This window comes from Trachypithecus francoisi, unplaced genomic scaffold, assembly GCF_009764315.1.
Source record: "Trachypithecus francoisi isolate TF-2019V2 unplaced genomic scaffold, Tfra_2.0 Lachesis_group12, whole genome shotgun sequence".
In the NCBI taxonomy this organism is placed as follows: domain Eukaryota; kingdom Metazoa; phylum Chordata; class Mammalia; order Primates; family Cercopithecidae; genus Trachypithecus; species Trachypithecus francoisi.
Window position 1 is genome coordinate 105,469,095 of NW_022681457.1, and position 23,298 is coordinate 105,492,392.

Genomic DNA, 23,298 nt, shown 5'->3' on the forward strand with positions numbered 1-23,298 from the left:
GAGAACTTGCGCATCCTTGAGGTGGTTCTGGACAGAGGACTCTCTGCGGGGGGCTGCAGTGTAGGGCAGAGCTGCCGAACAGCCAGCACTGCGTGACACAGGCTGCCCGGGGATATGACGCATTTTCCCCATAGTCAAGATCAAGCAGGGGTTGAAACACCTAGTGCTTTAGGGATTTCATACAGGGGAAGTGGGACTCCAAGACCACTAAGACTGAGATCCCGGGGTTCTTCAGGAACAAAAGACCTTTAATTCAAAGACTTGACTATTAATAATTGATACCATATTTTCCCATATGAATACAAATGTATACGGGTATGTTCTACAGGAAGGAGGTTATAGTTGTCTAAGATGGTTTTAAAACTTTATTCCTGTAAATATAGAACGTTTACAAGAGTGGGATAGTCTTGTGCTTTATCTCATCTTTCTCATGTGGGAGTTTTGGGGATAACTTCTAAGAGACGTGTTGCTTCCTGTCCCTCAGAGGCCAGCCCAAGCCGGGTGGCTTCAGGCAGCTCTCACCCGGGATGTGCCACCACGCTTCATACCTCCTGAATGCTTGTGGCCATGGGTGGAGCTCCGTGATATTTACAGCATGTAAGAATGAATCCCAACTGATGAGGGAGTCTGGTTTCCATCATTGATTGGAAACGGATTCTCTACCCCTTCCCCTTGCTCTGGATTTAATCTTCCTATGAGAATGATCTAAGCCACTTTCCTCTGTCAGAGGACAGAAGGGAAACCAGGAGAAAGGGAGGGAGTGGCCGTTCCCAGTGATCTCTGAGGCCACCCAGTGCCCGCTGGCCCCACTGGGGAGTCACGCACAGCACCTGTGCCCTTGCCTTCTTTGCACCCCTCCCTGTGTTGGAGAGCTGAGATACTGAGATGGGCATCTCACGCAGCCTCGTGTGTCCTCTGCTGAGTCTCACTGGGAAGCAGCACAAGAAATGGATGAGGCGGAGCAGACCTGGCCTTGGAATCTGGCCCCACGCATAAGTGAGGATGTTCTTCTTGGCCTTTCTGAGCTTGGCTTCCTCTGAGTGGCGGGAAGACTCATTGGTCATTTTTCCGAGCCCTTTGATCCACTCCTCGGCGCTGAGACACTTGAGAAAGGCTCCTCTCCACTCAGCATGCTCTGGGTTACTTAAGTTTATTTCCTAATTGAATTTTCTCATTCAAACCTGCTTTCCCAGATCTGTTTGGCAACAGGACAGTTTCGAGGTGGTAGAAGAGCGGCCCAGCTTCCTCTGTTTTTCCTTTCCCTAACTTTCTGGAGGCATTATCGAAGCACGCTGAGCCGCACATATCTGAAGCACACAACTGGATGACTTGTGTTCGTTTCAGTGATAACACACAACATCTGCCTCCCTGCTCTCCCCAGCCTCCTGTCTCTGATCGCGCCCTCCCTAGGTTTCCAGCCTCTTCTTAAGCGGCGATTCCAGCTGGCAGCGCTGTGACAAGTGTTTCCATAAGCATTCCCACGATCCTCTAAGTGAGGAGCGTGACCTCGGAACCATGTGCCCGGTCCCCTCCCCTGACGTAGGAGGTGGTGGGAGGTAAGAACAGTACTTGGATGGATGGATTCCCCGTCTGGGGCACTGCCGGAAAGCTGAGCAATTGTAGGCCATCCAAACACGATCGTTCTCCAGGGATTCCAGGGTTAGAAGGGGAAGGCGAATTGATTTCCACCTTCATGTTAGAGGAAGGAGCCTAGGAAAACAACCCCCTCTGCTTGCTTTCTGAGCTCTCCTACCGAGCCTCCTATTAGTTTTGGTCACAGAACTTATGAGCTAAGTATTTAAAAATTGGCAAATGAAAGCAAAGATGTTTTCTCTTTGTGTCACGAAACTCTCCCACTGGTGAGTTTTGAGGCTCGCTTTGCTGGGGTCCCTGGTAAACAGTTTATTCGGTTTCCCTGGGCTGGCGGGAGCAAGGGGAGGTACGTTCCTACCTTTGGAATACTAGAAGGGTGTCTTGCTGTGACAGTACCTGGAATGAGTCTCGTGCCCATGGTGTTCTGTTCCTGATTGCTTTTCCAGTTTCCCATCAAGTCAAGTCTTTAAGACTGCAGAAGGTACACACGCTTTCGAGGCTGGTGGACTTAGCATTCTGTATTGACAAGACCTGAAGACAGGAAGCAATTGATGATACCTTTTATCTCCTCTATTGGAAATTAACAAGCAACCTACTCAAACACTTATTTGGGAAGGTGTGTCTCCTGGGACTCAGCGGTGTGTGGCCTTGCCTGTGATTTTCGTTTGTAGATGAGGAATGCACTGACTGGACGTTGTTAGGCTTATGATATCCCAGTCTTTGAGCCGGTCAGCACCTTCTCCTCGGATTTCTCCCTCTCCCACCCTCAGACACAGGCTGTGAGGACTTGCGACATTTCGTATATTCATGGAAGGCCTTCCTAGTTTAAGGTTCCTTATTGCGAGACTGTTTGTTTTTAATGAAAGCTCTCAGTCAGTGGATTTATATGTCTGGATGAGAAACCTTTTTATCTGTCATGAAACAGGAAAACGCCCCTCTGAGAAACTGAGCGTTTGGCTTCCTAAAGAACCATTGTATCAGCCATCCCTGGGCTTCCACTTTGTAGAGGTATGTGCTGAAACTTGCTCAGCTTAGATCACTGAGCCTAATCCAGCCCTCCTTGGCTCAGACAGCTGAACCATCCAGGCTCCGCAGGTCCCAAGGTCTTCGTGGTGTCTGCAGTCCCAGCCACACTGTGCATACACAGAGTCCAGCACTGTTTTCTAGAGGTTGGCAGAAGGCCAACGAGGTCTTTGTTGTGAAATTGTTAGATTATATCATTTTACTTTTTTGTTTCTTCCTCTTTTCTGTTGACTTAACATGTAGAACATATGCAGCAGTGACTGTGTCCCCGGTATGTGCCAGGTGCTGGATGAGGATGACCCCCACATAATTCTTAAAATAATAGTGCTACGTATGTATAGCAGTTTTCCCCCCTTAGCTATGGGGCATATATTCCAAGACCCCCACTGGATGCCTGAAACCACAGATAGTATCGAACCCTATATGCTTTTCATTGAGGTGCGACAGCAAAACTAGCACAAATTTCTTTTCCTTAGAAGTTTTACAGATAGAAGAGTCATTCTTACCGTAGATCTTAGTCTCCGCATGCAGTTTTTCCCTTCCTTTATTAAATTGAGAAATTACAGTTCAAGAAGCACTTTTGTCTTCACTTCGGCATATCTGAATTGCCGGCATCACTACTGTTGTGTTTTGGGGCTGTTATGAAGCAAAATGAGGGTAACTTGAACACAAGCACTGTGACACCATGACAGTGGGTCTGAGAGCCGAGCCGGCTCCTCAGGGACTCACGGGTGCATAGCTTGTACAGTGTGGATACGCGGGACAAAAAGATGATTCGTATCCCAGGCAGGACAGAGTGGGAAGGTGCGAGATTTCATCATGCAGAACGGCATGAAGTTTAAAACTTCCAAATTGTTTGTGGAACTTTCCACTTAGTATTTTCAGACCATGGTTGACTACAGGTAACTGAAACTGCCAAAGAACAAAACTGCAGATAAGGGGTGACTACTGTGTTATTACCCTCATTTATAGATGGGGAAACTCGAGGCTCAGAAGAGTTTTGTGACTTGTCCAAGGTCATACAGCTGGGACCCGGTGGAGTCAGGATTTGAATGCAGACAATCTTGCTTTCAAACGTGTGTCCTTAACTAGACTGCTGCGCTGCCTTCCTCACTTGTGGCTCAACTGTGCAAAAGCAGGTGCTAAATAACCCACTCCTCTTCTTTTGGAGACTTTAAAACAAAGAGGTGGCAGTGGTTCTTAGCACAGGTGGCCTAGCTGCTGGGCTCTGTGGAGTACCTAGTAGGCACAAAGGTTCTGCGGTCAGATGCACCTGCCTTTGAATCCCAGCTCTGCATCCATTTAAATGTGTAAGCTCACCACTGTCTCTGTACCTCAGTTTCCACATCTGAGACTAATACTGGCACTTAACTCCTTGGTTCATTGCTAAGATTAAATGAGATATTGGCATATAAAGCACTTAGAAGAATGGCTTAATCAGTTTTAGCTGTTACTTTTATCACTGTGTTTTAAGCCCTAAGTCAGCGCCTGCCGCGGAGCACCTGCTTAATGAAAGTTGTTAGTAGCAGTTGGTTGTTGTGCTGTGTTTGGCAGAGCCTGCTTTAGGTGGTGATGAGAGTCAGTAATACTGTCCAGGGCTGGGCTTAGTTCCTAGTTATCAAAAAGCTGTTTTGGACCTGGAGCTTGTTGCTTCCCTTTCTTTTAATTCTTTTTGCTCATGGAAGGATGTTAAGCTCCTTCCTCAGCCAGCTTTCTTCTTGAGACATAACACTCAGCGTTTGATTGGGGATGGAAAGAAAGAAGGTTTTGAGCTTGCGAAATATGTCTTGTTGGCAGGATGTTCACCAGCTCTCAGGAAACTTGTCTGTTGATGGAGGAATAATGTTTCCACTTGTAAAGATCATTTTGGCTTCCCCAAAAGAACCAAAAAGGAGTAGCCTTGACTGATTCAATTTTCAGGCCCCGTGGCTACCCACTCTCATGCCTTTAGCTAATGTTAACTCACATAAGTGAGAGAGTGTGTGTATATGTTTAATTCCATATTATAATGAGTGTTGTTTTTTTTCCCCTTTGAGACAGAAAAAAACTTTTGACTGACTTGATCTTCAGGCCCCTTGTTCCGTGGCTACCTACTCTCCTGCCTTTTGACTGACTTGATCTTCAGGCCCCTTGTTCCGTGGCTACCTACTCTCCTGCCTTTTGGGTATTTTGTCCCCCAGGCTGGAGTGCAGTGGCACGATCATGGCTCACTGCAGCCACGACCTCCCAGGCTCAATCTGCCCTCCCACCTCAGCCTCCCAAATAGCTGGGACTACAGGCGGGCCCAGTTAAGTTTTGTATTTTTTGTAAAGACGGGGTTTTACCATGTTGCCCAGGCTGGTCTTGAACTCTTTGGCTCAAGTGATCCTCCCATTTCGGCCTCCCACAGTGCTGGGGTTCTAAGTGTGAGCCACTGCGCCTGGCTAGAAACATTATAATCTTATGTTTTCTGGAATTAAGTTCTGTGTAAGAGGATGGTGATAATACCTTTTTGTATTTTTTTAACCCTTAAAAAAAAAAAAGGCTTGCTCTGTTGGCCAGGTTGGTCTCAAACGACTGGCCTCAAGCTGTCCTCTTGCCTCAGCTTCCCAAAGTGCTAGGATTATAGATGTGAGCCACCATGCCCAGCCAATACCTGCTTTTTTTTTTTTTAATGGAATAGTTATTGTTTTAGGAACTATGCTAGTTTCTTTACACATATTTTGTGATATTGTTCTCAAAATAACCCTGTAAGATAGGTTTTATGATTATTCCCGCTGAACAGGTGAAGGAATTGAGGCTCAGAGAAGTGAAGGAATTATTCAGACCTTCATTGCTAGGAAATGGCAAGTACAGGCTTTGAACTCTTGTCTGTCTTACTTCCAAGGTCCTTTCTGCCAGCTGCAGACCTGCAAGGACTCTGTCTTTGGTCTTAAATCGCAGCCCAAAGGATGTCATGTTTCAGTCATCTCTGTGCCCAGTGGGTCCGTTTGGAAGAGGGCAACTTTGTGACAGGTCTTGGGTTAAGTTTGCAAATGTATCATGGGTGGGTAGAGTGTTGCATTGTACATTTCTGTCACTAAAACATGTTAAAAACTTTGGCCATCTATTTAGGGGAGCCAGAGGGCCAGTTGTTGCAGGATTCTGTTGTGCTCTGCTGTGCTGGGCCTGTGGTTGTCAGTGTAGAGCGTGGTGCTGTAATAGTGAGTTACCTTTGAGCTGGATAGGGCAGGCTGACAGGGACAAGTGGAGATTGGATAGAGTCTTCTGTATTGATTCACACACAGGCACCTGAAATTGGAGCCTAGGAACCCAGGGAAGTGCTTTGTTGGATCAGTAAGCACTGTGTTCTTTTCCTCAAGCTTCCTTTTGGACATAAGTCAAAAAAACAGCACCACCCCCTTCTAGATAAAATACTTGGATTGATGGAGCCTTCATTTTCTCCAAATCCTTTAAACCTTGCTGCTCTCTCATCAAGACGTGCCCATTTGTGCTGTTTGCAGGTTGAACCGAAGCTTCTCCCCGATGTCTCTGGAAGCCATGTGCAGGGTTTTGTTGGAGTAAACCTATGTCCAAATATTATAGATTTCATTCAGGCCATCTTATAAATCTGTTTGGTTTATGCGAATTGGCTGCTTCTGTCATGAAAAAAGGAGTTTACTTTTCTTAGCCCTCGTCAGTGAACACGTGGTCGATGTTTTTCCGAATTGTTTTTTTCTTTTAACTGTTATTTGGAAGACAGGAGCACCCTGCTTTACTCAGCTTCCACTTTTGTGAAAGGCTTCTTGAATTTCTTGTGCCATCGAGGGGGAAATGGACAACATGTATGGCATCCCTTGAAGACGTCTCGGGATTGCCCGTAATTATGTGTCTAACTGCCAGTTGACAAAGTGGAGGGATTAGTCACTTGTTACTTGAAACCAGCCAGGATCATGTGGAGGCAGCAGCTGTAGACATCTGTGAAACATTAATGATCAGACACGAGGTGATTGGTGCCTTGCAGATCTTCTCGAGGAGTCTGGGAAACCATCAACCAGAGAAATTATCTGGGAAAGGCTTTCTTGTTTTTGACAAATCCACCTGCCAGGGATAGTGTTTATGAGAATACAGTCTGTAATCCACAGTGACAGATTTCAGAATTTGGTAGTAGATGGCATTGTCCATAATTTGTTCATCCCAGGGGAAGAGACTCTTTGTCCCTATCTGATTTTGTGAGCTTGCAAGTTGTTCCCTACAAGTCATTAGAGATTAATTTTATTTCATTGGGATTGTTTGACATTCTTTGGAGAATATTTGGGCATGGGAGGGGACCTGTGTTATGACCTTCTGTGTCATTCAGTGCTCTGGGGCAAGTCATTTCACTCTTCAAGGCCTCACTTTATTTATCTGTGAAGCTGGGATAAGAGCCACCTCCTGCAGCTGTTGCAAGGCTCTCCTGAAACCCACAGGGTGCAGCACCTGGCCCATGCCAGGCCACCCTTAGCAGTTGTTAATTTCCTTCCCTTTTGCTTTTGAAATTGGTTTGCCTTTTGGATACCTAGTATTCTTAATAAAGATCAATTCACTTAAAAATCAAAATAGCATTATCTGGACAATATATAAGAATTCTTTTTTTCAAAATGTTTTTTGACACAGGGTCTCACCTTGTCACTCAGGCTGGAGTGCGGTGGTGCTATCTCAGCTCACTGCAAACTCCGCCGCCCAGGTTCAAGTGATTCTCATACCTCAGCTTCCTGGGTAGCTAGGACTATAGGCACACATCAACACACCTGGCTAATTTTTGTATTTTTGATGGAGATGGGGTTTCGCCATGTTTTCCAGGCTAGTCTCGAACTCCTGGCCTCAATGATCTGCCTACCTTGACCTCCCAAAGTGCTGGGATTACAAGTGTGAGGCACTACACCCGGTCTGGACAATATAGAAATATTCTTAATACTGCCATTGTTAATGCTAATAATGTAGAATTTTATTCAAAAGAGTAAAAGAATATTTTACTTTTTTTTTTTTTTGAGACAGGATCTCATTCTATTACGCAGACTGGGCAGCCTCAACCTCAGGTGATCTTTCCACCCTGGCCTCCCGAGTAGCTGGGACTACAGGCATGCACCACCACACCTGGCTAATTTTATAAGTTTTTTGTAGAGACGGGGTCTCACTATGTTTCCCAGGCTGGTCTTGAACTCCTGGGCTCAAGCGAGCCGTCCGCCTCTGCCTCCCAAAGTGCTAGGATTACAGGTGTAAGCCAGTGCTCCCGGCCCGAAGTAGTATTTTCTTGGATAAAATCAGCTGTATTCTTAAATTTTGACTGATGATTAAGCTACAGGTTTCTTATCTGAAATGCTTGGGACCAGAAGCATTTTGGATTTGAGACTTCATTGGATTCTTTTCAGATTTTGGAATATTTGCAGAACTTACTGGTCGACCATTCCTAATCCAAAAGTCTGAGATGCTCATTGGAGCCTCATGTTTGTGCTCAAAAAGTTTTCGATTTGGATTTTCGGGTTAGGGCTGCTCAAGCTATATAAGCAGAAGCACTAAAGTGTGTACTAAAGAGATGTGTTTTCTGATCATGGCTCCTTTCCTACTATGTGATGTCTTGTTTGTTACGGGTCAGTCCAGGCCTCAGTTTTCTCCAGTTTAGATGGTTTTTAGGGTCCCCTTTAGTGTCACATCCCTGTGAATCAGTGTTTTAAAGTTGGACAGGTGGAGGGGTAGGCACACCCAAGAGAAAATGCTCTAGCTCACTCAGTGGGCCAGCAGAGCCAAGCACAATGCCTGAGAAATGTGGCAGAGAGCCCCCCGGAGCAATGAGTGTGTCGGTCATCATGTGACCCAGGGTTTGTCTGTGCATCATGTTGGCCCATTTGCTTTGTGTATGTTGTAAAAAGCAGGCAGTGATTACCTTTAGGTGGAGCTGCTTGGGAGCTTCAGTAGTCGGCTCAGGGATCAGCAAGCTCCCCGAGGTGCTGGTGTGGGTGGGCAGCTGCCAGCTGTGTGTGGGGAGTGACTAGAGTTGGAGGGTACAGGGGTAAGAGACATGTGCCTTAAAGGGGAAATAGAAGAACAGCAGAATAAACCCCTGCATACTCTCCTTGCTGGGCAGTGACTGTGCTTTGCCAATTAAAACGTGCTTGTACAGCCACCCTCCTCTGGCACTCTGGATGGCTACCTCCTTTTTAAGAAGTTTTGTCGTTTCGCCAGGTTCAGCAGGTAAACTTTGATCTCTGCAAAGGAACTGTTCTGTGTTCAGCAATTAGAGGTGTCGGAGTGTAAACAGTGAATTGGTTATCCAAAAAGCTACAGCAGAAGTATAGCTCCGATTCCTGACTGTGACTCATTTCGGATATTTCACTTCCTGGAGGGATGTGTAAGGGAAAAATCAACTGATGGCTGTTGTAGAGTTTGACACAGAGCCTGTGTGTAGGTTGCTAAGTTTTCCTCTGGAATAAATATGCCAGGGAGAGGCACGTGGAAATTTTCGTTGCTGGGGAGGGTGTCAGGGTAGTTTGGGGACTCTGCTAGTTAGTGCTGCCACAGTTGCCTGGTTTCGATGGCCTCAGATGGGGTTGGGAGCACCAGTAAAAAGGAAGACGTTTCAAATAGTTGAGATGGTGGAAATATTTCTTGATGCTGTCCTGGGCTGGGGAAATGGAGCAGAGGGCTTCAGAAAGCAAACTGCATGAGGGAGTTACTAGAGTGCGGGAAAACAAAGGGAAGGTGATCTTCCATGGACACATGTGAAATTCCTTCAGCTCTCACTGTCACTGCCCCTCCTCTCCTTGTGGCTTCAGGGAAACCATGTGCTGCATCATACTCAGGGCAGGGGCGGTTGTGTGGAGTGAGTGCTGTGCAAGCCTGCCCTCCTTTGTGGGTGCTTAATGACTTGGAAACTGACATAACACTCCGCCTACCTTTCTAGAGACTCCTGGCAGCCTGAATGGAAAACCTGTGTCAAGTGAGGGAAAAATCCAGGCGGAAAGGGCCCTCTAGCACCTAAGGAATGTTATGTGAAAGTCCTGGCAGATAAGCCACGTGCTTTACTCTCTGGGAGAGTTCCTACCCTTTATGGAGGATGCTCTGTGGGCAGTGCCCTTATGGCCCAGACGTGGTACCTCGTTCCCAGTGGCCCGTGAGGTAGACAGTACCGTCAGGCCCAGGTTTTAAAGAAGACTGAGGTTCCAAGGGATGAGGTGGGGACGTGCTTACGCAGGCTGTATGGGAAAGTAGGAATTATTAGTATATTGTATCTGTTCCTTTAGAGTCTTGAACTTCTTTAAGAAAAGGAAGAAGTAATCTTCATATAGTGTCAAGGTATTTACAAACTATTTGTGGGCTGTGATTCTGGACCCCAAGTTTTCAACCTGATTTATTCCTTCTCTTAAAGTTTCTTTTTTTTTTGTTTGAAATGAGAGTAGATTTCTAATTTTCTGGATTCTCGACCCATAGCAGATTAGAAGCAACATACTCGTTGAGGAAGTGTAGCTGACAGCCTGGCAGAAGCAGCAGATAAATGTAAAAAGCAGACACAGGGCTACGTTCCAAGAATGGCTACTCATACAGTGTCCTTAGGCTAATGAGAAATGGTTTCACTGTGTTCATTGCGTTGTCCTGTGATAATTTGCATTATGTAAAAATGTAGAGCAGGTAATACATTTTAGAGAGATTGCTGTCTTCTAGAATTTTTTTAAAAGTTGATACCTTGATGACCTGAGCAAGTCACTGGGAGGACCAGTCCTCAAAAATAATGGGGTAGCTGGGATGCTGGGCGTTAAATGTAGGAGGATGGTGTAATTCTTTCCTGCTGTTTTTTTCTGGCTGTCCTCTATCTTAGGTCACAGCTCCTTGAGGGCGAGAATCACATCTCACTGTTCGGCTGTGTCTGCCAGTCACTTACACAGTCCCTGGATGAAAGACTCACGGGGGAGAAGGGCTCGGGGCAGAACCAGGCCTCGAAACATGAAGAAGATCCGGGTTTAGGTGCGGATTTTGCGTCTGTCTGTGCAACTTGGCAAAACTTGGCGCTGGACCTCATTATGCGTTGTAAAATGAAGGAGCAGGACTCACACGAAATTGAGATGTCAGTCCAGATCTAATTTCTGTGATCCCAACAGTTTTTTTTAAAGGAGAGACTTGTTTATAAGAAAAAAAAGAGAGAGACACATAAAGCAGTTATGTTTTCATGGTAATCCAAATGACCTTAACAACATAGCCACTGAATTGTTCACTTTAAAATGGCTAATTTTTCTTTTTTGGGGGGGGTGAGTGGGGGACAGGGATAGTCTCACTCTGTCATCCAGGCTGGAGTGCAGTGGCATGATCTCAGCTCACTGCAGCCTTCACCTTCTGATTTCAAGTGATTCTCCTGCCTGAGCCTTCTGCATAGCTGAGATTACAGGCGTCTGCCACCATGCCTGGCTAATTTTTGTATTTTTAGTAGAGATGGGGTTTCACCATGTTGGCTGTGCTGGTCTTGAACTCCTGACCTCAAGTGATCCACCTGCCTCCACCTCCCAAAGTGCTGGGATTACCGGCATGAGCCACTGTGTCCAGCCCTAAAGTGGTTAAATTTTATTCCTCAAATGAGATAGGAGTTTATTTCTCATATAACAACAAGTCACCCATTCTGACCTGTTGTCCCACCTTGGATGTCCAAGGTGGGCCGTCCAAGGAGCCAGGCTCCTCCTTCATGTTGCCCTGCCGTCTCCCAGGGTTTTATATTTGTCTGTATGGTCAGAGTAGGACTAGAATGGTTAATTTTATGTTGCATGTTTTTTTTTTAAAAACAAAACAAACAAAAAAACCTCAATTTAAAAAGATGACATTGACTCAGCTATGATGGTAGACAGCAGACCCCAAAAGGTTGAAGGAGGCTTGGTCTGCCAAGTGGACTTCCACCATGGCTGTGATTCCCTTGATAGCTTGGGTACTGGATTTTCCCATGGGAACAGAAAGTCATCCAAGGGGTATGTGTGTGTTTGTGTTTGAGGCATCTCCCTCCTGCATAGCTATCATCACATCCCAGAGGACACTCAGGCAGTGGAGGAAGCACTTTTCTTTGTATTAATCTGAAATGTGCGGTTTTCCAGAGTGACCTAAAGATGAGTGGTCGGCTGGGCTGGCCCAGGATTCCTTCCCCAAATTGCCCCCAGCACAAACTGTTCCTGGGCCACATGGCAGAAAACGGATTCGACGTTTAAACAAAGTTGCTTATTAGGTCACAGATTATACAAGACAAACCATGGTTAAGTGAGACTCCATAAATTTGTGGTAAGTCATTCTGGGCGCCAGCAGAGTTTACCTTTGTGCTGTCTATGAAGTTATTTTGCTAAGCCTCTTGGGAATGTAAACGAGTGAAGGTCTTGACGAACTTAAGAACAAACTCTGAAGGTCTTGAAGCTTTGGTTGATTGTTTATGTACAGACAGATGCTGTTAAGCACAAATCTGCCTTAACCAGCCACTACAGCAGGCCAAGCAGGACCTCTGCTTGCAAGCATTAGCAGTTTGAGTTACTGCCTGTGCCTGTCTTTGAAATTAAAAACAATGGGTTTTAAAAGCACACACAAACCACACACACTCCGGGGAGGCTGTGGCACCATCCTCTAGCAGTTGGCCCCAGCTAGGAAACTTAGTCATCTCAGGCTCCTTGGGCTTCCTCCCATTTCCAGTAACTGACCTCGTCCTATCTGTTCTGACCTTAAAGTCTTTGGCTCTCCTCCTCTCCGGCCATCCAGCCAGAGACCTGGTTGCTGTAGAGGCTCCTCTGCTGGCTCTTCTGCCCCCAGCTTCGTCTCTGGTCAGGCTGTCTCCCCAAGGTCACCAGACAAATTCTTCTGTGTCAGTTACTATTGCCGTCTAACAAAATCACCCCAAAACCTAGTGACTTAACATAATAATTCATTTCATTGTCTCTGATGGTTTCTGTGGGTCAGGAATTCAGGAGGGCCTTGGCTGGGTGGTTCTGGCTTGGGGTCTCCTGCTATTGCAGTCAGATAGCTGAAGCTGGAACAGTGGGAGCCTTGAGCACCTGGGGGCTCCGTGGGCCTCCCTCTGTCCGTGGAGTCTCAGGGACTCTTCTGCATGAGGTGGCCTCAGGGCAGTTGAGTGGGCTCCAGGCCTGTGTGTTCAGCAGGCAGAGAGAAGCTGCATTGTCTCTTGTGGGCTCACAAGTCATAGGGCATCATTTGTGCTGGGCTCTGGTGATAAAACGTTACAAAAGCTCCTCCGGTTCCAGGGTGGAGGGGTCACAGACCTCGCTCCCCACCATGTGGGAGGAATGTCACAGTCATGATGCAGGAGGAGCATGTGGTCTGGGACTGCTTGTTATGGTCATTTTTAGAAAATATAATCTGCTTCACCTTCTAAGTCACAACAACAGTCGTCATTCCCTGTGGAAAAATCTCTAGGGGCTCCAGAACCCTCACAGAAAAGTGGATTTTAAAGAATGTGGCACAGATGCCTTACCTATAAACTGGACAGGAGCAAAAAACTGAGAGAGAAGTGAGGTTCTGAGCCTAGCTCCTAGGGCCAGCTTAGCTGCCCCCTGAGTAGTTTGGGTGTGATCTGGCCCTTGTGACAAGGCCCTAGTCACCTTCCCAGGCCACCCCCCCCTTGGTTGCCCACCTCCTCCACGCATCTGGCTCACCTTTCCTTACCCTGCTGCACCTGCTGCCTGGAAAGGCACACCTGCTCATCCAGGACTAAACCGCTCCTGTGGCCCCTTCGGAGACATCTTCTGGGGCTCCCTGCCCTACTTGGTGGGAACCTCTACTCTGACATTGACATTGTTGTGGATGGTGTGTTTACTCTACCAGACTTGGAGTGTAGGGACTGGTTACATCTCACTTGATGATGGTTTCCAAATCAGACTTTGCCCTGGAGTTTGCTTAGTAGGCCAAGTTTTCCTGTATGCAGATGATTTCACAATACTATCAGATGTCTGACCACTGTAGCAGATATGTAGGGTTTTATTTGAGTGATTTCTTATTCTGAGAAATTGTTTTAGTCCATATTGATGGTTGTTTTATTTATTGCAGGGTGATTTAAGCAATTTTATGCTTTTTCTTTAAATCTTATGAAAACAAAGTGAAATATTTCTTATCTCAGTTTATATACCAAAAGAAAAAAATAACACACACACAAAAAACCCCTAAACCTACCCCTTGGACCCTTGCCAGCTTAAAGTGGGGTAACTGTCCCCTCCTTATTATTTGACATCCTAACAAGGACTCTTCCTTGATTTTTTTTTTTTATACTGATTTTGACTGCACCATAAGCTCCATGAAGAGCAGAGACTTTTATGTTGACTACTCAGCATCAAAAACAGTGCTTGTTACCTAGGAAACACTCACATAAATGATCAGATGACTAATTGAATGGGCAGAGAATTCCACAGGGTGAGGAGGAATGGTCCTTCTCTTACTATTTACCTTTCCACCTGGAGCACACCACTGGGAGGTGGAACTGGTGAAGCTCACTTTATAAAGGAGGTGCCTGGACCAGTCAGAGTTTTGAAGGAGCTGGCCTGTGGAGCCTAAAGAGCTCTTAGCCACCGGGTGACAGTTTACTTCCTCTGACTGGCCTTCTGTTTATTTTGTAGCCATGTGAGGGAGGGAAGTCCTAGGAAAAGAATTGACACAAAGAAGTACAAATCAGTGTATGGTGAACTGTGCCTTGTCTCTTTGTACCTTCTCTGTCTCATTATTGGACACACCACTTGGCCTTGTGGTTACTTGCTGTTTTATGGACAGTTGGTTCCTTGAGGCTTGGGACTGGGTCTCATTTGTTGGGCCAGATTCAGGGCCTGGCCCAGGGTTGGCACTCAGTGCACAGTTGTTGAATTGTAGCCCAGTTGCTGGCCTGCAAGCGGCCAAATCCAGGATGATGGTCTTGTTTTGAAGGGTGTGGCGGTTGGGTGTGTCTAGTCTCGCAGTAGGATAGAGGGCAGTCCATCTAGAAGGAGTCTTAGAGTTCATCTGGGCCAAATCCCAGGCCACGAGATTAAGTGAGCAGTCCAAGGAACACAGATGTCTAATGACAGGGCATACCTTGGACCCTGGACTCCTGAGTCCTAAGCCCTCTCTTTGCTTGTTCTTTCTTGTATTTTTTTGACCTGTTCCGTTTCTGTCATGGGCTGGTTCATCCCTCCTTAGGCAACCTGGTGGTTCCCTGCTTCCAGGAAGTCACCATATTGATGCCAAACTTAGCGCAGACACCCGACGGGCATAGTGCACTGCAACCCAGAACTCCTGGGCTTGAACGATCCTCCTGCCTCAGCCTCCCAAGTGGCTGGAACTACAGGCGCACACCACCACTCCCTGCATACTTTGTATTTTTTTCTATTACCTTTAAAAAAAAGTTTAGATATCTGATAATCATAACTTAAGCATCACGATTATGATGAATACCCTTGAACCTGCCATTCCATGTGAGATCTAGCTTTCATCTTCCCCTCGTGGCCTCTCTGGAAGTGCTCTTCTACTCTTCTTAAATGTTGTATTTATCATTCCCTTGTCTTGGCTTAAAGAAAAAAAAAGCCTTGTTATATTAGTCTAAAACGCATGTCTAAATAATAAGAGTGTTCATGGCCAGGTGCAGTGGCTCACACCTGTAATCCCAGCACTTTGGGAGGCTGAAGCAGGTGGATCGCTTGAGCTCAGGACTTTCAGACCAGCCTGGGCAACATGGCAAAACCCTGTCTCTACAAAAAACAGAAAAATTGGCTGGGCACGGTGGCTCATGCCTGTAATCCAGCACTTTGGGAGGCCGAGGTGGGTGGATTGCTTGAGGTTAAGAGTTTGAGACCATCCTGGACAGCATGACAAAACCCCATCTCTACCAAACTACAAAAAATTAACTGGGCATGGTGGCCTTCCAGCTACTTGGAGAGCTGAGGTGGGAGGATGGCTTGAGCCTGGGAAGTCGAGGCTACAGTGAGCCATCATTGTGCCACTACACGCCAGCCTGGGTAACAAAGTGAGACCCTGTCTCAAGAAAAACAAAAATTAACCAGGCATGGGGGCATGTGCCTGTAATCCCAGCTACTTGGGAGGCTGAGGTGGGAGGATAACTTGAGCCCAGGAGATAGAGGTTGCAGTGAGCTGAGCTTGTGCCACTACACTCCAGCCTGGGTGACAGAGTGAGAGCCTATCTTTAAAAAAAAAAACAAAAAACGTTCACTATTGCTTGTTTTTGAGCTTTATATAAAAGTGGCAGCATCCTAGGGTGGCCCCTGGGACTAGCCCCCTCCCTCCGTCCCCGTCGTTCCATTTCCGGGGTCACTTATGTCGTTGCTTGTAGCTGAAGGTCATCCACATCTGCTTCATTCTCCGGTGCCGTTTCCTGTTTGGACCCCTTAGGGTTTGGGATGACTCCCAAGCAAATGGCTCCAGTTAACTCTAATTTTAACGTCTTACAAGCTGTCATTAAGCTTTCCCATGTTGCTTCACTTATGGGAAGCATTTAGTCATTTCCTCATTGAATGATAGTTAAACATCCTTAGCCCTAGAAATTTGTAGTGAAACATTTCCAATTAAGATTAATTGGGATTAATGCAAAATACGAGTCAGATCGTTTCGTAGTGGTATTCTAGTGCTGTCAACTAGATACAGGCCGACAGAGGACTCTCTAGCCCTCTTGCGGGGTGAGGAGGTGATCAGCATATTGGAACTGGGGTTGTGAACAGGCTCCGAAGAAGGATTAAAACAGCATCTTTCACTTTGAGCTTCTCTGGTCAACTTAGGTCTTTTCCTGGATCACACTGCTCAGTTTCTGGTTAATCCCTTCTATGTTCTGCCTAGATCACAGTTTCAAATTAGACAGGCTTCCTTATATCTTAATTTGCTTTTCATTTATAAGGAGGATTGCTAATATCTGGTTGAGATACTTTCTGAAGACCAGAAATTTTTAGGGGTTTTGTGTGGTCTTTAAATTAGAATTGTATATAAAATGTTTCCCTGCGTGTGCACTCTTCTTGAGAGGGACTTTATCGTCTATCAGATTCTGGGAATCTGCAGCCCCCGAAGCAATTATTTTTAGCCCAGGGCTTCTCAGCCTTAACTCTATTAACATTTGGGCCAGGTGATTCTTTGTTGTGGGGAGGCTGTGTATCACGTTTGGGGACATTTAGAAGCATCCCTGGCCCCTACCCATTAGATGTCAGTAGTTTCTTCTCTCCCAGTTGTGACAAAAATGTCTCCATACATTGCCAAATGTCTCCTGGCAGGGTTGGTTGGAGGTGTGTGGGTATGTGTGTGCGCATGTGTGCAAAATCATCCCTAGTTGAGAAATACTAGTTTATACCTTTTAACGGGTTTGACTTGAATCATTTAGGGTTTTCTATTCTTACTCAGCCAAGAGAATACATAGCTATTTATTGAGTTTGAACATTAGCTCTAGTTTAAGGGGAGCAAGAGAGAGAGATCCAGGACTGGGTTGAGGGGCAGGGAGTTTGGGCAGGGGAATCATTTAAAATTTTAAAATATTTAAAAGCTGTATATATATTTGTATGCACGCAACATTCCCTAATCATTAAACACATACTGCTGTGTATTAAACATCTCACATGCATTACTAAATTATTGTAACTCTCGAAGGAAGATACTGTGTTCCCATTTTATGGATAAATAAATAGAGCCTTCTAGAGATTAAGCAACCCGCCCAAGGCCATAAGTTAATGAATGGCAGTACTGGGAATTGAATATGTCCCTCTAGAGTCAAATCAGCTTATCTGTGTGTTCTGCCCTAGACATGGTGTTAACATTTCCTCTCATGCCAGTGGGCCAAACCCGTCACTGTGGCCTTGGCTGACATGTTGGCATAGAAGTGCGTGGCACAAGTGGGGAATTCATGTTGCTGGCATTAAGCAAAACAAGTGGTAGAGTTTCTGGGGTGGTGTTTTTCTTTACTGTTTGCAGGAGAGCCAGTTCATTGTGTGTTCCAGGATGAACTGTCACTGATAGCCATTTTGAGCAAGGGACAGGCTTTTTCTTTTCTTTCATTCTTTTTTAAAACAGCCGGCTGTGTATGCCATGTCAATATCTTGTTTTTAAAAAAATGAAATTGACTCTCCTTAATAATGTCTTATGTCTTTGGTGACTATGAAGTGGGTCCTTGTCCCACAGCCTACTTGTGGTTAAGAGACCTGGATTATAAATGGTAATATTCAAAAGTTGTATTTCATTAAGGCCAAATGTGGCATTTTGAGGATTGCTTTGTGTATTTTATGAGGCTGTAGCTTGTTGATTTAGGCCTTTCAAAACCCTGAAATTGGTCTGAGCAGAGCAGATTCCAGATACAAATTAGATAGTGCCTCTCTGCTTGGGTAGTGTTGGGGACTCCATCTGCCTTACTTGGAGTCACCTGTACCTCTTAGAGTTGCATACACAGGTCTTCACCATTGGACCTGGCCCACCTTTCTCACTTTATTTCTTGTCTCATCTCCTGAGGTCTAGCCTTCTGTGTTAGAACCCACTGTGCATTGAATTACTTTGCACTTTACCAGCCTCACCTCTGCTCAGTTCTCTTCCTTTCCCCCTCCCTTTATTTATCTCTTTTTTATATATTTATGGCGACTGGCACATGGTGGCTCTTAGTAAATATTTGCAGCATATATACTGTGAGGAGAGTATTGTGAAGCACAGGACGCATAGCTTTAAAAAGGTGCTTGGGCTGGTAGTTCATGCTTGTAATCCCGGCACTTTGGGAGGCAAAGGCAGTTTGATTGCTTGAGCCCAGGAGTTCAAGACCAGCCTGGGCAATGTGGCAAAACTCCATGTTTGTCCCCCCAAAAATATACAAATTAGCCAGGTGTGGTGGCATGTACCTGTGATCCCAGCTACTTGGGAGGCTGAGGTGGGAAGATCACTTGAGCCTGGGAAGTGGAGGTTGTAGGGAGCCAAGATCGTGCCACTGTACTCCAGCCTGGGTGACACAGCAAGACCCTGTCTTTAAAAGAATTAAGAACATTTTTTGAAAGAGTGCTTGATAAACAAGGGTCACAGTTGTCTTTCCAGTCCTCTGCTGCTGCAGTGATATAGTTTACTGCATTTGCAGTCCACTTTGCTGGGTGGAGTGAGCTCTTGACTAGTGTAGTTCAGGTCTTAGTGTCCTAAGTTTCCATTGAATGAATGAAGCACTTTTAACCTGTGTGCATCTTGCCACTTGTTCTTTGCCTGGCTTTTCCCCCTCGCTTGGAGCTCATCAAGGAACCTGGCTTGGGGATATTACCTGATGTTTATACCCAGGTTACAACAAAGGGCAAAAGTAATCCGCTACTTGAGTGTGCTCACCATGGAACCAACTGGGAGGCACATCTGCAGCTGCCAGGGCCTGTTGAGCAGAGCAGGGGAGCTGGCGAGGGAGCTTTCTGACGTCTCCAGCCTGCTTCCACTTCTTTCAGGGTCTTTTGGATGCCCCCACTTGAGACAGAGACTGCTGTCAAAGGGGAGCAGATAGCCTGCACAATCCCCACCTCCAGGCTACCGGCACACAGAGACCTGGCAGAGGGCCCACTACACGGCTCTTTGGGTTTTAGAATGCCTTGGACAAGCATGCTTTTTAAAAGGAGTTTTTGATATTCCTTCTGGCAAAAATGACTGATGCACTTTTATTTCTCCCTCCACAGAGTGATCAGCAGCTGGACTGTGCCTTGGACCTAATGAGGCGCCTGCCTCCCCAGCAAATCGAGAAAAACCTCAGCGACCTGATCGACCTGGTACGTGCCTCCTTCATATGGTTCCATTTGAGACTGTGGCTAAGAGTGGGTTGCTTTTGTGTAGCTTTTTCCATGCAGAATTCACAACATAGGAAACCTTTTCTCTCCCTGGCAGACCGTGCCACTGGACTATGAGATTCCTCCAGGCAGAGAGAAGATGGGTTTTGTATGGTGGTCTGTTGTTCAGAACCATCTGTGTTGATGAAACCCAAGTTAGGAGTTCTGAAGTTAATGACAGTCTGCTCCCTCCCCACCTGCCTTGTCTTCAGTTTCTAGAAGCGTGCATTTAGATGTGGCGGGGAAGAGGCTATACCCATCCCACAGGCATTTGGCAGTGCACGCAGGCCAGACACTATCAGTCTCTGCTATTGTGTGAGTTTCTCCAGCCAACACAGTACAACCGTCTACCTGTAAGATGCTTCTGTGGCTTCATTTCTAGTTTGAAAAGGTATAACAAGCAAAAGTTGGCTTGTTAAAGGGCCCGTCACATCTAGTTTTTAAATATTCTATTCATTTTCATAGATTTTTATGCTCAGAATGATTGGTCTCAAGATGTTGCCTCAAATTCACTAGCACCATATTATTCGAGAGTGCCCAAAATATTCAAAAACATCTATAAAGCCACAGGAAATATCGGAAAGGAATAAAATCAGGTCTTAAGAGACCAACCGAATCACCCTGATCACTTGGCAGTGAGTTCTGGTGCTGGGTTTGGAACGCGAGTCCCTGAGTCTGGTCCTCTGTTTTTTCTGTTGTGTCCCATGTGGTCTTGGATGTGATTATCCATTGCCAAGCGTGGCTCATTAGTGAGGTATCTTTTTAGAGTGGGTTGGGAACTTGTTCATATGCTGTAGTGATTTATTTAATTCCATTGGATGCATTCAGAACAGTTTTACCAGGAAAAATAGATGACTGCTAGGAGAGGCACGCATGTCATTCACAGAGAAAACTTTATACAGCAGCCTGAAAGGTCTGCAGTGCCACTATTTGTATATTTATAGGGATGCAAACTCCCAGCTGAGAGGCAAATGTGTGACACAGAGCAGAGCCTGTGGAAGGAGTTGGGAATCTGTTGTATCTCTTTCATAGTAATTCAGGAAATGGGAAGAAAGAGGTTTCTTGAGGTCACTGGCTGCTCAGAGAGACAACTGCACGTGCTTCTGATGTAAGCGGAGAGAAGGCAGGTATCAAAAAGAGAGGGCCCCGCCAGACAGTCGACATTTCAGATGGGTAGTAACGTAGTTGTGATGCAAATGAACCCGCTGTGTGCTCAGGATCAGGGGTCCCCGGCCAGGAACCAGCGAGTGAGGAAGATCATTGAAGTGGGCTTGGTGGGATCTGGAGGCATAGGCTCCTGTGGAAAGGGCAGCTGCCCGCGTTACTCCCGGTGCTTGTTGCCCTGTTGGAAATAGAGCCTCTGTTGCTCATTTTCACATTTTTCTAGAGGAGCCATTTATTTGGGTTTTTATGTAAAATTTCCTGGTTTTTTTGTTTGTTTGTTTGTTTGTTTTGAGACAGAGTCTCATTCTGTCACCCGGGCTGTAGTGCAGTGGGGCGATCTTGGTTCACTGCAATCTCCGCCTCCCTGATTCAAGCAATTCTCCTGCCTCAGCCTCCCCAGTAGCTGGGATTACAGGCGCCCACCACCGTGCCTGGCTGATTTTGTATTTTTATTAGAGACGAGATTTCACCATTATGGTCAGGCTTGTCTCAAACTCTTGACCTCAAGTGATCTGCCCGTCTCGGCCTCCCAAAGTGCTGGGACTACAGGCGTGAGCCACCGCGTGTGGCAGAATATCCTGATTTTTAAACATTGGCCTGCCCATTAGATTGGCTGGGTCCAGTTTTGTGTAGAACCTGGACCTAAGCATGTGAAATGTGAGCTGGGGGCGGGTGGGCGGTGTGGGCTGGAGGGGTTAGAGGAGATGTCCTTTGTTGAGAAATACTGAAGTATGAAGTTGGATAGGTAGGAGGTATCCTTGAAAGTGAGGAGAACTTGGACTTGATGTGGTGAGAATGGTCACCATCAGCCCACTGACTGCTGAGCTTGTATGCAGCGCCGCATGCGCAGCCATATTTAGACTCTCAACAGTCCTGTGAGGTAGGACTACAGAGTGCGGTCTGGGAAGTGCTTTAATGGCTTTGCATTTTTCTTGGTCAGAAATCTGTGATTGATCCTATGTGGAAGAGGTGGGCAAAAGTTGAAGGTGTGAACCGCCTTTAATTTGGTCAGCTGCAGGGGCTTGTTTTTCCTCTAAACTCAGCATGAAAGCATGCTTGGCTGAGTTTAAATTCAGTTTGCCAATTTAGTTATTACTGTATTTTAGAAATAAGCCAAACATAGAAGTAGGAAATGATGAACAAATTTTTCTCAGTAGACCCTTCCTGGTGTTTAATAGGCTATTTTGTTCTTATGGCAACTGAAGTGTTTCACTACAGCTGTGTCTTTTCTCCGGGATTCCCTCATCACTCTGTCTTTCAGGGATGTGCATGTAGCTGCTTTTATGAAAACCTGGTCAACTGGTTCCCTTGCTGCCTGTGCCGGTTTTCCCTAGGCTCAACAGGGAAATTGCAGCGTTGATGGTGGATGAAGGAGAGTATCCAGAGCTGTCTTTCGCCATAGCCAGATAATGAGAGGGATCACCTCTGAAGCTTAGTTGCAGGATGGTACTTGGACATAGGTTGAAGTGCCAGACCGTATCTACCACTGATAGATGATGTAGTGTGTGACATTGTATAGATTACTGTCAGAGCATACTACTTTTCCTTTTTTTTTTTTTTTGGAGAGACAGGGTCTTGCTCTGTTGCTCAGGCTGGAATGTAGTGGTGCAATCAAAGCTCAATGCAGCCTCAAACTCCTGGGCTCAAATGATCTTCCTGCCTCAGCCTTGCGAGTAGCTAGGACTCTAGGCGCCCACCATCACATCTGGCCAATTTTTAAAAATGTTTTATTTTGCATAAAGACTGGTTCTCTCCTTATGTTCCCTAGGCTGGTCTTGAACTGCTGACCTCAGGCAATCCTGCTTTTCTGTTTTTAACTTTGTCTTCTGTAGAATGTATGCTAGAGCTGGTGGAGGTGGGCTGAGGTTCAGGTGGACAGCTGACATGTGTTGAATACTTGCTGGGTGCCCAGGACTAAGCTGGGGACTTCTGTTTGTGTTGTTTATTATTTCTTCAAAGTCATACAACACCCCTGTAAGGTACATATGGCCACCTCACCTCCTTTAGATGATTTGGACTCTATGGGGAAGAAGCCAGGATAGGGATGTGGCTTGGGAGCGCCGGGACGTCTGTTTTCTCCTGCTTGCCAGGTTCCTTTGGGTTAGTCACACTGAAAGCAACAGATTAAATGTGGCATGTCTGTGTGGTGTGTCAGTTTTGCCTGTTGGGAGAGAAACTGTTAATTAAATTCATTAGCAATCTAAAATGTTAACACATAGGTATATTATGGAGAATAATGTTAAATGCACATAATTTAAAAGCAAGAACTAGTCATGGGGCAAAAAATCCCTTCTCAGAGCCAGATCATTTATGATTAGTGGTTCTCTTTCCTCCACTGCCTCAGGGGGCGGCCTGAAAGGCGCCAGCTCCCCTCTCTGGCTGTGTGGAGGCTATCTGGGGGCCCTGTCTACCTCAGAGGCTGAACAAGAGGCCAGAGTGGATTCCCATCATCCAGAGTGGGTTGGGGAAATGGTGTTCTCGTTAATTTTTTAATTGAAGTATGAGGAATGTCAAAATGGAAATGGAGCATGACTTTTCAACAAATTAGGATCTGTTAATGCATGCCTCATTAAAACTATATTGACATGCATTGGCCAGGCACAGCGGCTCATGCCTATAATCCCAGCACTTTGGGAGGCCAAGACAGGTGGATAACTTGAGACCAGGAGTTTGAGACCAGCTTGGCCAACATGGTGAAACCCCATCACTACTGACAAAATACTATATTGACATGCTTCAAAAGCCATTTTCTGATTGATGGCCTGGCTTT

At 46.0% G+C, this 23,298-nt stretch overlaps 1 protein-coding gene across 6 annotated transcripts in view; it reads left to right on the plus strand.

Annotated features, from left to right (window-relative positions):
* The window catches only part of CAPZB (capping actin protein of muscle Z-line subunit beta), a 151,597-nt gene that overhangs the window by 46,053 nt on the left and 82,246 nt on the right, over nt 1-23,298 (plus strand). For all 6 annotated transcript variants that reach the window (XM_033228069.1, XM_033228070.1, XM_033228072.1 and 3 more), the window contains exon 2: nt 19,218-19,307. In XM_033228069.1, coding sequence (XP_033083960.1) covers nt 19,218-19,307 — 90 coding nt within the window. The remainder of the gene's footprint in view (nt 1-19,217; nt 19,308-23,298) is intronic.